This window comes from Entelurus aequoreus, linkage group LG23, assembly GCF_033978785.1.
Source record: "Entelurus aequoreus isolate RoL-2023_Sb linkage group LG23, RoL_Eaeq_v1.1, whole genome shotgun sequence".
NCBI lineage: Eukaryota > Metazoa > Chordata > Actinopteri > Syngnathiformes > Syngnathidae > Entelurus > Entelurus aequoreus.
The window spans coordinates 45,275,150-45,288,036 of NC_084753.1; the positions used below are offsets into that span (position 1 = coordinate 45,275,150).

At 42.5% G+C, this 12,887-nt stretch overlaps 1 protein-coding gene across 4 annotated transcripts in view; it reads right to left on the reverse strand.

Annotated features, from left to right (window-relative positions):
* nrxn3a (neurexin 3a) overlaps nucleotides 1-12,887 on the reverse strand; it is a 462,182-nt gene that overhangs the window by 96,097 nt on the left and 353,198 nt on the right. For all 4 annotated transcript variants that reach the window (XR_009824241.1, XR_009824240.1, XM_062034732.1 and 1 more), the window contains exons 12-15: nucleotides 6,230-6,256; nucleotides 1,411-1,530; nucleotides 1,057-1,177; nucleotides 1-27 (exon numbers count right to left, since the gene is read on the reverse strand). The exon at nucleotides 1-27 is cut by the window's left edge and continues 234 nt beyond it. Coding sequence is in view for 2 of the 4 variants with exons in the window: in XM_062034732.1 (XP_061890716.1) it covers nucleotides 1-27; nucleotides 1,057-1,177; nucleotides 1,411-1,530; nucleotides 6,230-6,256 (295 nt within the window). In the remaining 2 variants the exon portion in view is untranslated. The remainder of the gene's footprint in view (nucleotides 28-1,056; nucleotides 1,178-1,410; nucleotides 1,531-6,229; nucleotides 6,257-12,887) is intronic.

Below are 12,887 nucleotides of genomic sequence, written 5' to 3' on the forward strand. Positions count from 1 at the left end.
AGGTCGATGTAGAGCATGCCGTTAAATCTATGGAAGTCGAAGGAACAAAGGCTTGGTCAAATGTGCGTTTATCAAACTGCAATCATGAAATATTATAGAGTACATTTACACTGAATAGTAGGGACTAGGGTTGTCCCCATACCAATATGTTGGTACCAGTACCAGAATGTATTTCCATACTTTTCCAAATAAAGAACTCGCTGTGGCAAGCCCTGATTTAATCAAATCAATAACAAAAATAGAATTCCATTAATTGGAGAACTGTCTACAAGCATCCTTCAGGTGTTTATGTTTCAGTTTTTCATTTATTCAAGGAATTTACACAAAATCCAAGCATGTTTCGTTCCCTTACTGAACCCAACTCTAACCCCCATAAAAACGGAGGAACTGCATAAAGTTCAAGTTCAAGTTAAATAATGGCATATTGTTTACGCCAGAGGTGTCCACATTTATACATACATGTTTTTTCCTACATGTTATATAAATATAATGGACATATCATTAATAATTAATATAACTGGATATTAAGAGCATGTGAAAAATCTACTTCTACCTTGTTTACTTCCTTGACCACCTCCTTAAAGTTTTTTAATCAATCAGAAATATCAAGCAGCTAAAATGTATCAAACATGGTCAAGTGTGGAGAGTTTTTAAAATGTTTCCCATCATGCTTTGCAATGGATTTAAATGGGTGTCATAGAGAATATGTTATGGTGCATGGAGGTTTTTTATAATGTCCACAAAAAGCAGGTTGTGTTATGTCTGTTGACTTTTTGTGTTGGTTGTTTTTTGTTTTTTTTCACCATGACTAGGGAAGGTTGTTTGCATTGGGGTCATACAAGTAAATGCTGCCCACTTTTCCAATCAGCACATAATTAAAGGTCATTGACTTTGAATTTCTTACGTCGTCCACTAGATGGCGACACAACGACAGCATGGATATTGTCAGACAATTAAAATGGTTGAAGTCTAGCTGTTGGTATTAAACTCCTGACGAAGTTTGGACCCCCCCTGGTTCACACAATGGTAGAAAGGAAGAGCAGTGAGCTCTTGTACCTGAGGCTCTGCAGATGACCGATAAAGCTGGAGGGGATGCTTGAAACAAATTTGCGCTCCGTCATGATGCCTGTTTCAATGTTGTGGAACTCCAGACGCGTGTGGTCACCCACCATTTGGCCTGAAGATGGGCAGGGTGCAGGGGATGGGAATTTTGAAAAGAAAGACAAAAAAGAAAAAGGAAAAAGAAAAGAGAACACTGTCTGACACTAACACAGAAGGGCTGATTTAAGGAGAACATTACATGAACAGTTTTAGAGGGATGCCACTCCACATGACATTTCTCCAAGCTCTGTTTGATGCATTGGTAGCTAGGTAACAAAGTCATGAGCCCAGAGTTATGCAAGTAAGTACCTTCTGCTACATCATCGTCAACGATTAGCTTGTAGATTTTGCCGCGACGCGCCACACGCACTGTATGCCATTCATTATCATTGAGCTTTTGCCCGGCATACAGCATCTCCGGTCCTTTGCCTGAGACAAATCATAAAGTTAAAGACATCCTGATCTTCAAACCAATCCTTTGCTTTCCCACCAGTCAGACAACAGAAGTTGCCAGTACGTCAAGCTTCAAACGTGGTTGATTGGGAAACAAAGGTTTGGTTTCTTCAGTGAAATACAGATCAATAAAACAACAATCCACATTGCTCAAAGGATACGTCGGAGGTATTTCATCCTCTGTTGACTGACTTTTTTAACACTAGAATTGTCATGGTAGGTTTAATGTAACAGAGACAGGCAATGCAAATCCATTCCAGAAGAGAGGTGATAAACTATTGGATGAAGTGAAATATTTATCTGATCCCGTGTTGACTTAATACTTGTTGGCAAGCACAGGTTCTTCCCAATTTCTTCACCGCTTTTGTTGCCTTGGCTCTACCATTTGGGTCATGCTGGAAGAACCATCTTCAGAGGCCAGGAGGTTCAAGCCTGGAAGAAGAATGTTCCAGCTCTATGCTTGACAACAGCTGCTATTCCCCAAAGTGAAAAGCAGTGGTGGACCAAGCCAAGATGGCCGTTGTTCGGCAGCACTATTTGAGTACAAACGAGGCTTAAATCTTCCTGCAAAAAGCAGATGCGAGCAAAAAAAATGGAATAGATCCCTATACTTTATCAAAAAAAGATCTGTGGAGTGATTTCAAAGATTACGTCGGTCTCGTGCCCAGAGATATCGAACTATTGTCCTCCAGAAGCCATCCTACACCACAAAACAGATGAAAACTCGGAAAAGCACGGAGGTCTACAACTTGTTTATGTGTGTCTGGGTCAAGGACATTGGTATCAACACTCTCTCCGATAAATATGTATCGTCTTTGCTCGGGTAAGGCTGCATTTCATGATTTAACTTGGCGTCTAAGCTGCCATGTTTGTAGCTGTTGCACGCGCCGTTTACGAGTTGCGTGTTTTTCCCCGTCTTTATCAAAATATAACTATAGATGTCAACATTGTGTACGTGCTGAAAGATTCATTTATGATTGTCTATTGAAATATAACTATAGATGTCAACATTGTGTATGTGCTGAAAGATTCATTTATGATTGTCTATTGAAATATAACTATAGATGTCAACATTGTGTATGTGCTGAAAGATTCATTTATGATTGTCTATTGAAATGTAACTATAGATGTCAACATTGTGTACGTGCTGAAAGATTCATTTATGATTGTCTATTGAAATATAACTATAGATGTCAACATTGTGTATGTGCTGAAAGATTCATTTATGATTGTCTATTGAAATATAACTATAGATGTCAACATTGTGTATGTGCTGAAAGATTCATTTATGATTGTCTATTGAAATGTAACTATAGATGTCAACATTGTGTACGTGCTGAAAGATTCATTTATGATTGTCTATTGAAATGTAACTATAGATGTCAACATTGTGTCTGTGCTGAAAGCTTTTCTGTCTTTGGTAAAAGCTTAAAGGCCTACTGAAAGCCACTACTAGCGACCACGCAGTCTGATAGTTTATATATCAATGATGACATCTTAACATTATAACACATGCCAATACGGCCGGGTTAACTTATAAAGTGACATTTTAAATTTGCCGCTAAACTTCCGGTTGGAAACGCCTCTGAGGATGACGTATGTGCGTGACGTAGACCGGCGAACACGGGTATGCCTTCCACATTGAAGCCAATACGAAAAAGCTCTGTTTTCATTTCATAATTCCACAGTATTCTGGACATCTGTGTTCGTGAATCTGTTTCAATCATGTTCATTGCATTATGGAGAAGGAAGCTGAGCAAGCAAAGAAGAAAGTTGTCGGTGCGAAATGGACGTATTTTTCGAACGTAGTCAGCAACAACAGTACACAGCCGGCGTTTTGTTTACATTCCCGAAAGATGCAGTCAAGATGGAAGAACTCGGATAACAGAGACTCTAACCAGGAGGACTTTTGACTTCGATACACAGACGCCTGTAGAGAACTGGGACAACACAGACTCTTACCAGGATTACTTTGATTTGGATGACAAAGACGCAGACGTGCTACTGTGAGTATGCAGCTTTGGCTTCTAAACATTTGATCGCTTGACCGTATGTGCGCAACTTTTTTTTGCGTATGTACGTAACTTTTTTAAAATATATAAGCTTTATGAACCTTGGGTTAGGTGAACGGTCTTTTGGGCTGAGTGATTGTGTGTGTTGATCAGGTGTTTGAATTGTATTGGCGTGTTCTATGGAGCTAGGAGCTAGCATAGGAGCTAGGAGCTAGCATAACAAACACGCAGGTGTTTTTATGCAGGATTAATTTGTGGCATATTAAATATAAGCCTGGTTGTGTTGTGGCTAATAGAGTATATATATGTCTTGTGTTTATTTACTGTTGTAGTCATTCCCAGCTGAATATCAGGTCACCCCCGGCTCTCACAGCATCTTCCCTATCTGAATAGCTTCAACTCCCCACTAGTCCTTCACTTGCACTTTACTCATCCACAAATCTTTCATCCTCGCTCAAATTAATGGGGAAATCGTCGCTTTCTCGGTCCGAATCTCTCTCACTTCATGCGGCCATCATTGTAAACAATAGGGAACTTTGCGTATATGTTCACCCGACTACGTCACGCTACTTCCGGTAGGGGCAAGCCTTTTTTTTTATCAGATACCAAAAGTTGCAATCTTTATCGTCGTTGTTCTATACTAAATCCTTTCAGCAAAAATATGGCAATATCGCGAAATGATCAAGTATGACACATAGAATAGATCTGCTATCCCCGTTTAAATAAAAAAAATTCATTTCAGTAGGCCTTTAACTCTTGCTAACTGGGACGAGGGGGCGTACCAACCTTCCCACACCTGGGACACAGTCCTGAAGAGGTTGGACTGCAGATAGTGCCGTCAGCCTGCTACTACAAGCAGGAAGACAGCGGCAACAACTGTTTGAATCAGCTGAGCAGGCACGTCACAGCAACATCCCCTGACAACCTCTGAAGAAGGCAACAGTTGTGGCCGAAGGTATGGAAATGAACACAGGTCTGCCTATAAGAATAACAAAACCTTATAAAGACCTAATGAACCTCTTTGGATTTGCTTACTTTGATTGAGACTCGTCGAGTTGGTGCTTTTCCAAACACTCGCAGCAAACGTGTGTTTAAGAACTACAAATAATTCCCAGATAATATTTAAATGGGAGAAATCCCAAACGTTAAAAGTATATCAAACACACCTTTACCGAAGTGATGACTGCAGACTCATGCGTTCTTCCACTCTGCTCCCATGGACTGGAGAGTGAGCTGCTCTTCTCCTTGTCCTTTGCACAAATCTTGCACTTTTACGCCCTTTTTGAGAACCTCTCCAGGAACTCTGAAGAAACTTTTATCCTTTCGGCGATTTGAACGATTCGTACAGCCAACAACAACACAAGCATAGGGCATTTTTTCTCAGAGAAAGGCCAAATGGCGCCTCGTACCCATTGAGAACAGAGCTAGCTTGACCACCACCAGTATTCATTGGACAGGGCGTGACGATCAGCCATAGGGACAGTCGCTGGTCGTATTCAGTGTTTCTTTGGAGCCAATGCCAAAGTGATAGATTTTAGTCCACGGTGTCAAACTTCAGACCAGCCTGTACATGTGAATTCTAGAGTAAAAGCACCTTAGGGCCACTGCACCCTCTCAATATCTTGTAATCCTGGGCTGATCCTTCAACTTTCTCAGAATCATCCTTATCCAACGTCGTGAAATCTCGCTTGACGCTTCAGCGATGGACAGAAATCTTATAGGTCTTCCGTTTTGGAAACATTGCTCTATCTTTGCTCTTTTTCATCGAGCTAATGGCTCATGAGAGTCTTGTGCAGGTCCTTTGACAGCTCTTTGGTCTTGCCCATGGTGGTTGAGAGGTTAAATATGGAAATGACCGTTACTGTGACAGGTGTGTTTTATCTACATGAGTTGAGATTCGGAGTACTTTCCCAAAGGGTCAGGACTGGTTTGAGAGTTCCGTGGACTGTGGGGGTCAAAATGCTTACTGGTCGGTTGGGGATCAAATACTTTTTTCATTTTCTATCTCTGTTACAATAAACCTATCTGGACTGTCAATTTCTTTGTAAGGAAATCACTATACTGTACTTATTTCCATTATTGTGTGTTGGCCAGTAAATCCTCTCAAATAACTACAAGGCCTGCCCTTCCTTTAGTTTTTAGTTGTACTATACATGCCAACATTAATATTGTACTGTTCAATCAACAGTCCAGTTTCCATGAGAGAACATCTTCTAATATTTAAGATCTACTTTTGTAGGATAGACTTTTGTTTATCCCGCAATGGGGGAATTCTGAGGAAAGGATGTACTAATCCATTACAATTCTAGTTCAGATTATAATCACTAGAAGAAACAACAGAATACAACAAACTGCAATCCAAACTGTCAACCTGATTAGTGGCTAACTAAAAATGATATTGTCTTTAGAAAGTCCTTACCTGGACATCATCCCTAACAGTATGTGGGTAGTAATCCTTCAAATGTATTGTGCTAGTTACTGTTCATTGTGCTATAGGAATGTTGTTCATTGAAAATAATCATCAGTAGGAATCATTGACTTTTCTTAAGAGAAGACAGTCAGGTGGTGCAAAAGGCAAAGGACAGTTGCAATATTTACGTACAGTATCATCAACACATCATCATCAACACAGAAAGCAAAATGAAACTTGAGTGTTAACTTACTGGAGTTACAGTTTATCCTGATACAGTCTAGATGGGGAAGAATAAATGACAGATGAAATTGCATCCTTCAAGGTTATTGCTGCAGACATCCAAAAACAAAAGATCCACCCTTCCGGGGACGTACACATGTCGAAAGATAGCCATTTTATCACCTGTGTGTCATGAATCAATTCCATCCTATGACAAAGACATGACGTAAAGAAAGCCATGCCATGTCTGACTTGTTGGACATTTTAGAGCTTTAGAGTAGACATGCCAATTACTGATGGACAATGTGCGAGTAAAATGGCCACTTTTAGTACCAGCTGCATTAGATTTCCAACCCACAAAACTTGAACTGGACTGATATATCTTTTTGGAGAATGGTTTGCTATTGAGGAGAAAACATTGAATTTGTGAGTCAAGAGTGGTATGGCATGGAAATTGAGAGTTATGTCAACAGTCCCATTGAAGCTGCTCCATACAGCCGTCAGGACATCAAGGGTTGGTCACCATGTGGCTGATAGTTTCATGTGCCGTCAACCGCAACAGAAAAGTGGGAGCAAACAGCCACGATCCAGTCAGCACCAGCACCGTGCAGAGGCACCGGACCCCAGCCTCAAGTCTTTTACAAAGAATATACTGTGTATGTATATATATTTATTTATTCATATATATGTATCTGTATATATAGTCTATATACACACACAAATACATATATCAAGAGTTTATATAGTGTATGCGATTACATGAAATTGCTGTAGATTCTACAGTTTGTGCTATGGGACTTGTTTCCTCCCCAAGGTCATTAAGAGTAGGCTTGGGGTCGCATCCAGCTGTAGGTTCTGCTGGGCTCTGTTCTCGGGCTGTTCGCCTGACGGGCCGCAGGCTTAAGGCCTTTGAAGGGGTGAATACCATCTTTTGACAACGCATAATGAAAAATGGCATTTAGGAACCAAAAAAATGAAAAATATGTCCACACACCATTGTCGGTAAATGAAAGTAAACACTCATGAAGAGAAAGATGAGGGAGGAGTTTTAAAGCATACCAATAAAAGTTGTACTCTCCTATGGACCTACTTTGTGGAAGTCTTCACCTAGAAGGTTCCAGAACTTTATTGCTATTAATAAAAAACTTGTGTGCGGGTGTCGCTACATAATTATAGGTAAAGATAAATCCGACTTTGAGTGGAAATATGCAAGATTCCCGTTACTCGAGACTTTGAGTCCCAGTAATGAGGTCAGTTGGCACATTACTCACGTTACAAAGCACAGATGGACTAATTCTGGAAACAGCTAGGTGGAGTCAATGCTAGCAAAAGTGCGGAAGAGAATCCAAAGTCTGGAGTCCCTCTTCGGGAGTAACACTCTCCTGTTTGGGACACTGAAAGTAGTGAATACTAAAATTTAGGGATGTCAAAAGAAATAAAAATTTTTTTTTTTTGAATGAATCACGACTTTTATGTGTAACGATTCGTAATCGACTAAAACTACTTTTTTTTTAAAAAGCTCAACTATATATATATGTGTATATATATATATATATATATATATATATATATATATATATATATATATATATATATATATATATATATATATATAAATATATTTATATATATTAAAAATAAATAAATATAAATATATATATATATATATATATATATATATATATATATATAAAAAATAAATAAATAAATATATAAATATATATATATATATTTTATTTTTTAAATTTTTTATTTTTTTTAATCTGTCATGTCCAGCCACTTCACTAAATGTTTGGGTATAATTTTATCAAACAAAACCAGTTTTCTTATAAATAATATATATATATATATATATAAATATATATATATATATATATATATATATATATATATATATATATATATATATATATATATATATATATATATATATATATATATATATACTCCTCTCTGAGCTGCCACCTTATGGTGGTAGAGGAGTTTGCGTTTCCCAATGATCCTAGGAGCTATGTTGTCCGGGGGCTTCCATGCCCCCTGGTAGGGTCTCCCAAGAAAAACAGGTCCTAGGTGAGGGATCAGACAAAGAGCAGCTCGAAGACTTCTATGGTACTACAACAACCGAGACTCAGTTTTCCCTCGCCCGGACGCGGGTCACCGGGGCCCCCCTCTGGAGCCCCCCACGTTGGAGTTCCACCTGGTGGACGAGAGGGTAGCTTCCCTATATAGGGGGACGGGTCCTGACTGTTGTTTGTGCTTACGCACCAAACAGCAGTTCAGAGTACCCACCTTTTTTGGATACACTCGAGGGAGTACTGGAAAGTGCTCCCTCGATGATTCCCTTGTCCTACTGGGGGACTTCAACGCTCATGTTGGCAACGACAGTGAAACCTGGAGAGGCGTGATTGGGAAGAATGGCCGCCCGGATCTGAACCAGAGTGCTGTTTTGTTATTGGACTTTTGTGCTCGTCACACATTGTCCATAACAAACACCATGTTCAAACATAAGGGTGTCCATATGTGCACTTAGCACCAGGACACCCTAGGCCGCAGTTCCATGATAGACTTTGTAGTTGTGTCATCGGATATGCGGTCTCATGTTTTGGACACACGGGTGAAGAGAAGGGCGGAGCTTTCTACCGATCACCACCAGGTGGTGAGTTGGCTGCGATGGTGGAGGAGGATGCCGGACAGACCTGGCAGGCCCAAACACATTGTGAGGGTCTGCTGGGAACGCCTAGCAGAGTCTCCTGTCAGAGAGAGTTTCAATTCCCGCCTCCGGAAGAACTTTGAACATGTCACGAGGGAGGCGCTGGACATTGAGTCCGAGTGGACGATGTTCCGTACCTCTATTGTCGGGGCGGCCGATTGGAGCAGTGGCCGCAAGGTAGTTGGTGCCTGTCGTGGCGGTAATCCTAGAACCCGGGATGCCGTCAAGCTTAGAAAAAGAGTCCTATCGGGTTCTTTTGGCTCATAGGACTCCGAAGGCAGCAGACAGGTACCGACAGGCCAAGCGATGTGCGGCTTCAGCGGTCGCGGAGACAAAAACTGGGACATGGGAGGAGTTCGGGGCAGCCATGGAAAACGACTTCCAGACGGCTTCGAAGCAATTCTGGACCACCATCCGCCGCCTCAGGAAGGGTAAGCAGTGCAATGTCAACACCATGTACGGTGGGGATGGTGTTCTGCTGACCTCGACTGCGGATGTTGTGGATCGGTGAAGGGAATACTTCGAAGACCTCCTCAATCCTACCAACACGTCTTCCTATGAGGAAGCAGTGCCTGGGGAATCTGTGGTGGGCTCTCCTATTTCTGGGGCTGCCAAGGTAGTTAAAAAGCTCCTCGGTGGCAAGGCCCCGGGGGTGGAAGAGATCCGCCCAGAATTACTTAAGGCTCTGGATGTTGTGGGGCTGTCTTGGTTGACAAGACTCTGCAACATCGCGTGGAAATCGGGGGCGGTACCTCTGGATTGGCAGACCGGGGTGGTGGTTCCTCTCTTTAAGAAGGAGACCCGGAGGGTGTGTTCCAACTATCGTGGGATCACATTCCTCAGCCTTCCCGGTAAAGTCTGTTCAGGTGTACTGGAGAGGAGGCTACGCCGGATAGTCGAACCTCAGATTCAGGAGGAACAGTGTGGTTTTCGTTCTGGTCACGGAACTGTGGACCAGCTCTATAGTCTTGGCAGGGTCCTGGAGGCTGCATGGGAGTTTGCCCAACCAGTCTACATGTGCTTTGTGCACTTGGAGAAAGCATTTCGACCGTGTACCCCGGGAAGTCCTGTGGGGAGTGCTCAGAGAGTATGGGGTAACGGACTGTCTGATTGTGGCGGTCCGCTCCCTGTATGATCAGTGTCAGAACTTGGTCTGCATTGCCGGCAGAAATTCGGACCCGTTTCCAGTGAGGGTTGGACTCCGCCAAGGCTGCCCTTTGTCACCCATTCTGTTCATAACTTTTATGGACAGAATTTCTAGGCGCAGTCAGGGTGTTGAGGGTATCTGGTTTGGTGGCTGCAGGATTAGGTCTCTGTTTTTTGTAGATGATGTGGTCCTGATGGCTTCATCTGGCCAAGATCTTCAGCTCTCACTGGATCGGTTCGCAGCCGAGTGTGAAGCGACTGGAATGGGAATCTGCACCTCCAAGCCCGAGTCCATGGTTCTCGCCTGGAAACGGGTGGAGTGCCATCTCCGGGTTGGGGAGGAGATCTTGCCCCAAGTGGAGGAGTTAGGGAAGAGTGGATTATGAGATCGACAGGCGTCTCGGTGCGGCGTCTTCAGTAATGCGGACGCTGTATCGATCCGTTGTGGTGAAGAAGGAGTTGAGCTGGAAGGCAAAGCTCTGAATTTACCCATCCTCACCTATGGTCATGAGCTTTGGGTCATGACCGAAATGACAAGATCACGGGTACAAGCGGCCGAAATGAGCTTCCTCCGCCGGGTGGCGGGGCTCTCCCTTAGAGATAGGGTGAGAAGCTCTGTCATCCGGGGGGAGCTCAAAGTAAAGCCGCTGTTCCTCCACATCGAGAGGAACCAGATGAGGTGGTTCGGGCATCTGGTCAGGATGCCACCCGAACGCCGCCCTCGGGAGGTGTTTAGGGCATGTCCGACCGGTAGAAGGCCACGGGGAAGACCCAGGAAACGTTGGGAATACTATCTCTCCCGGCTGGCCTGGGAACGCCTCGGGATCCCCCGGGAGGAGCTGGACCAAGTGGCTGGGGAGAGGGAAGTCTGGGCTTCCCTGCTTAGGCTGCCGCCCCCGCGACCCAACCTCGGATAAGCGGAAGAAGATGGATGATTGGATGGATGGAATTTTACATGTATCTTTCGTCAGTTATTAAAGAGTCCTTTCTTATACACGGTTAGTACTCATTTGTTCTAATCAGCCTGACCTAAGGCTAAGGCTTGTGTGTTAAATAAATGATCTTTGTGATTAACATTTGACAATGTTGTAAACTGTAAGTAGGTTGGATATCATTACTAAATACAAACCCCGTTTCCACATGAGTTGGGAAATGGTGTTAGATGTAAATATAAACGGAATACAATGATTTGCAAATCCTTTTCAACCCATATTCAGTTGAATATGCTACAAAGACAACATATTTCATGTTCTAACTCATAAACATTTTGCAAATAATCATTAACTTTATAATTTGATGGCAGCAACACGTGACAAAGAAGTTGGGAAAGGTGGCAATAAATACTGATAAAGTTGAGGAATGCTCATCAAACACTTATTTGGAACATCACACAGGTGTGCAGGCTAATTGGGAACAGGTGGGTGCCATGATTGGGTATAAAAGTAGATTCCATGAAATGCTCAGTCATTCACAAACAAGGATGGGGCGAGGGTCACCACTTTGTCAACAAATGCCTGAGCAAATTGTTGAACAGTTTAAGAACAACCTTTCTCAAGCAGCTATTGCAAGGAATTTAGGGATTTCACCATCTACGCTCCGTAATATCATCAAAGGGTTCAGAGAATGTGGAGAAATCACTGCAGGTAAGCAGCTAAGCCCGTGACCTTCCATCCCTCAGGCTGTACGGCATCAACAAGCCACATCAGTGTGTAAAGGATATCACCACATGGGCTCAGGAACACTTCAGAAACCCACTGTCAGTAACTACAGTTGGTCGCTACATCTGTAAGTGCAAGTTAAAACTCTCCTATGCAAGGCAAAAACTGTTTATCAACAACACCCAGAAACGCCGTCGGCTTCGCTGGGCCTGAGCTCATCTAAGATGGACTGATACAAAGTGGAAAAGTGTTCTGTGGTCTGACGAGTCCACATTTCAAATTGTTTTTGGAAACTGTGGACGTCGTGTCCTCCGGACCAAAGAGGAAAAGAACCATCCGGATTGTTATCAATCAATCAATCAATGTTTATTTATATAGCCCTAAATCACAAGTGTCTCAAAGGGCTGCACAAGCCACAACGACATCCTCACTACAGAGCCCATAGGCACAAAGTGTAAAAGACAGCATGTGTGATGGTATGGGGGTGTATTAGTGGTCAAGACATGGGTAACTTACACATCTGTGAAGGCACCATTAATGCTGAAAGGTACATACAGCTTTTGGAGCAACATATGTTGCCATCCAAGCAACGTTACCATGGACGCCCCTGCTTATTTCAGCAAGACAATGCCAAGCCACGTGTTACATCAACGTGGCTTCATAGTAAAAGAGTGCGGGTACTAGACTGGCCTGCCTGTAGTCCAGACATTGAAAATGTGTGGCACCTGCAATGTGAGAAGGGAGACCCCCGGACTGTTGAACAACTTAAGCTGTACATCAAGCAAGAATGGGAAAGAATTCCACTTCAAAAATGTGTCTCCTCACTTCCCAAACCAAAACTGAGTGTTGTTAAAAGGAAAGGCCATGTAACACAGTGGTGAACATGCCCTTTCCCAACTACTTTGGCACGTGTTGCAGCCATGAAATTCTAAGTTCATTATTTACAACAAAAAAAAAAGTTTATGAGTTTGAACATGAAATATGTTGTCTTTGTAGCATATTCAACTGAATATGGCTTGAAAAGGATTTGCGTATCATTGTATTCCGTTTATATTTACATCTAACACCATTTACTAACTCATATGGAAACGGGGTTTGTACAATTAAAATCAAGAGTAAGATGAATAATTCAGTGTTAATATTTGAGTGGGCCCCGGGCCCCTCTGTAGAGGAAA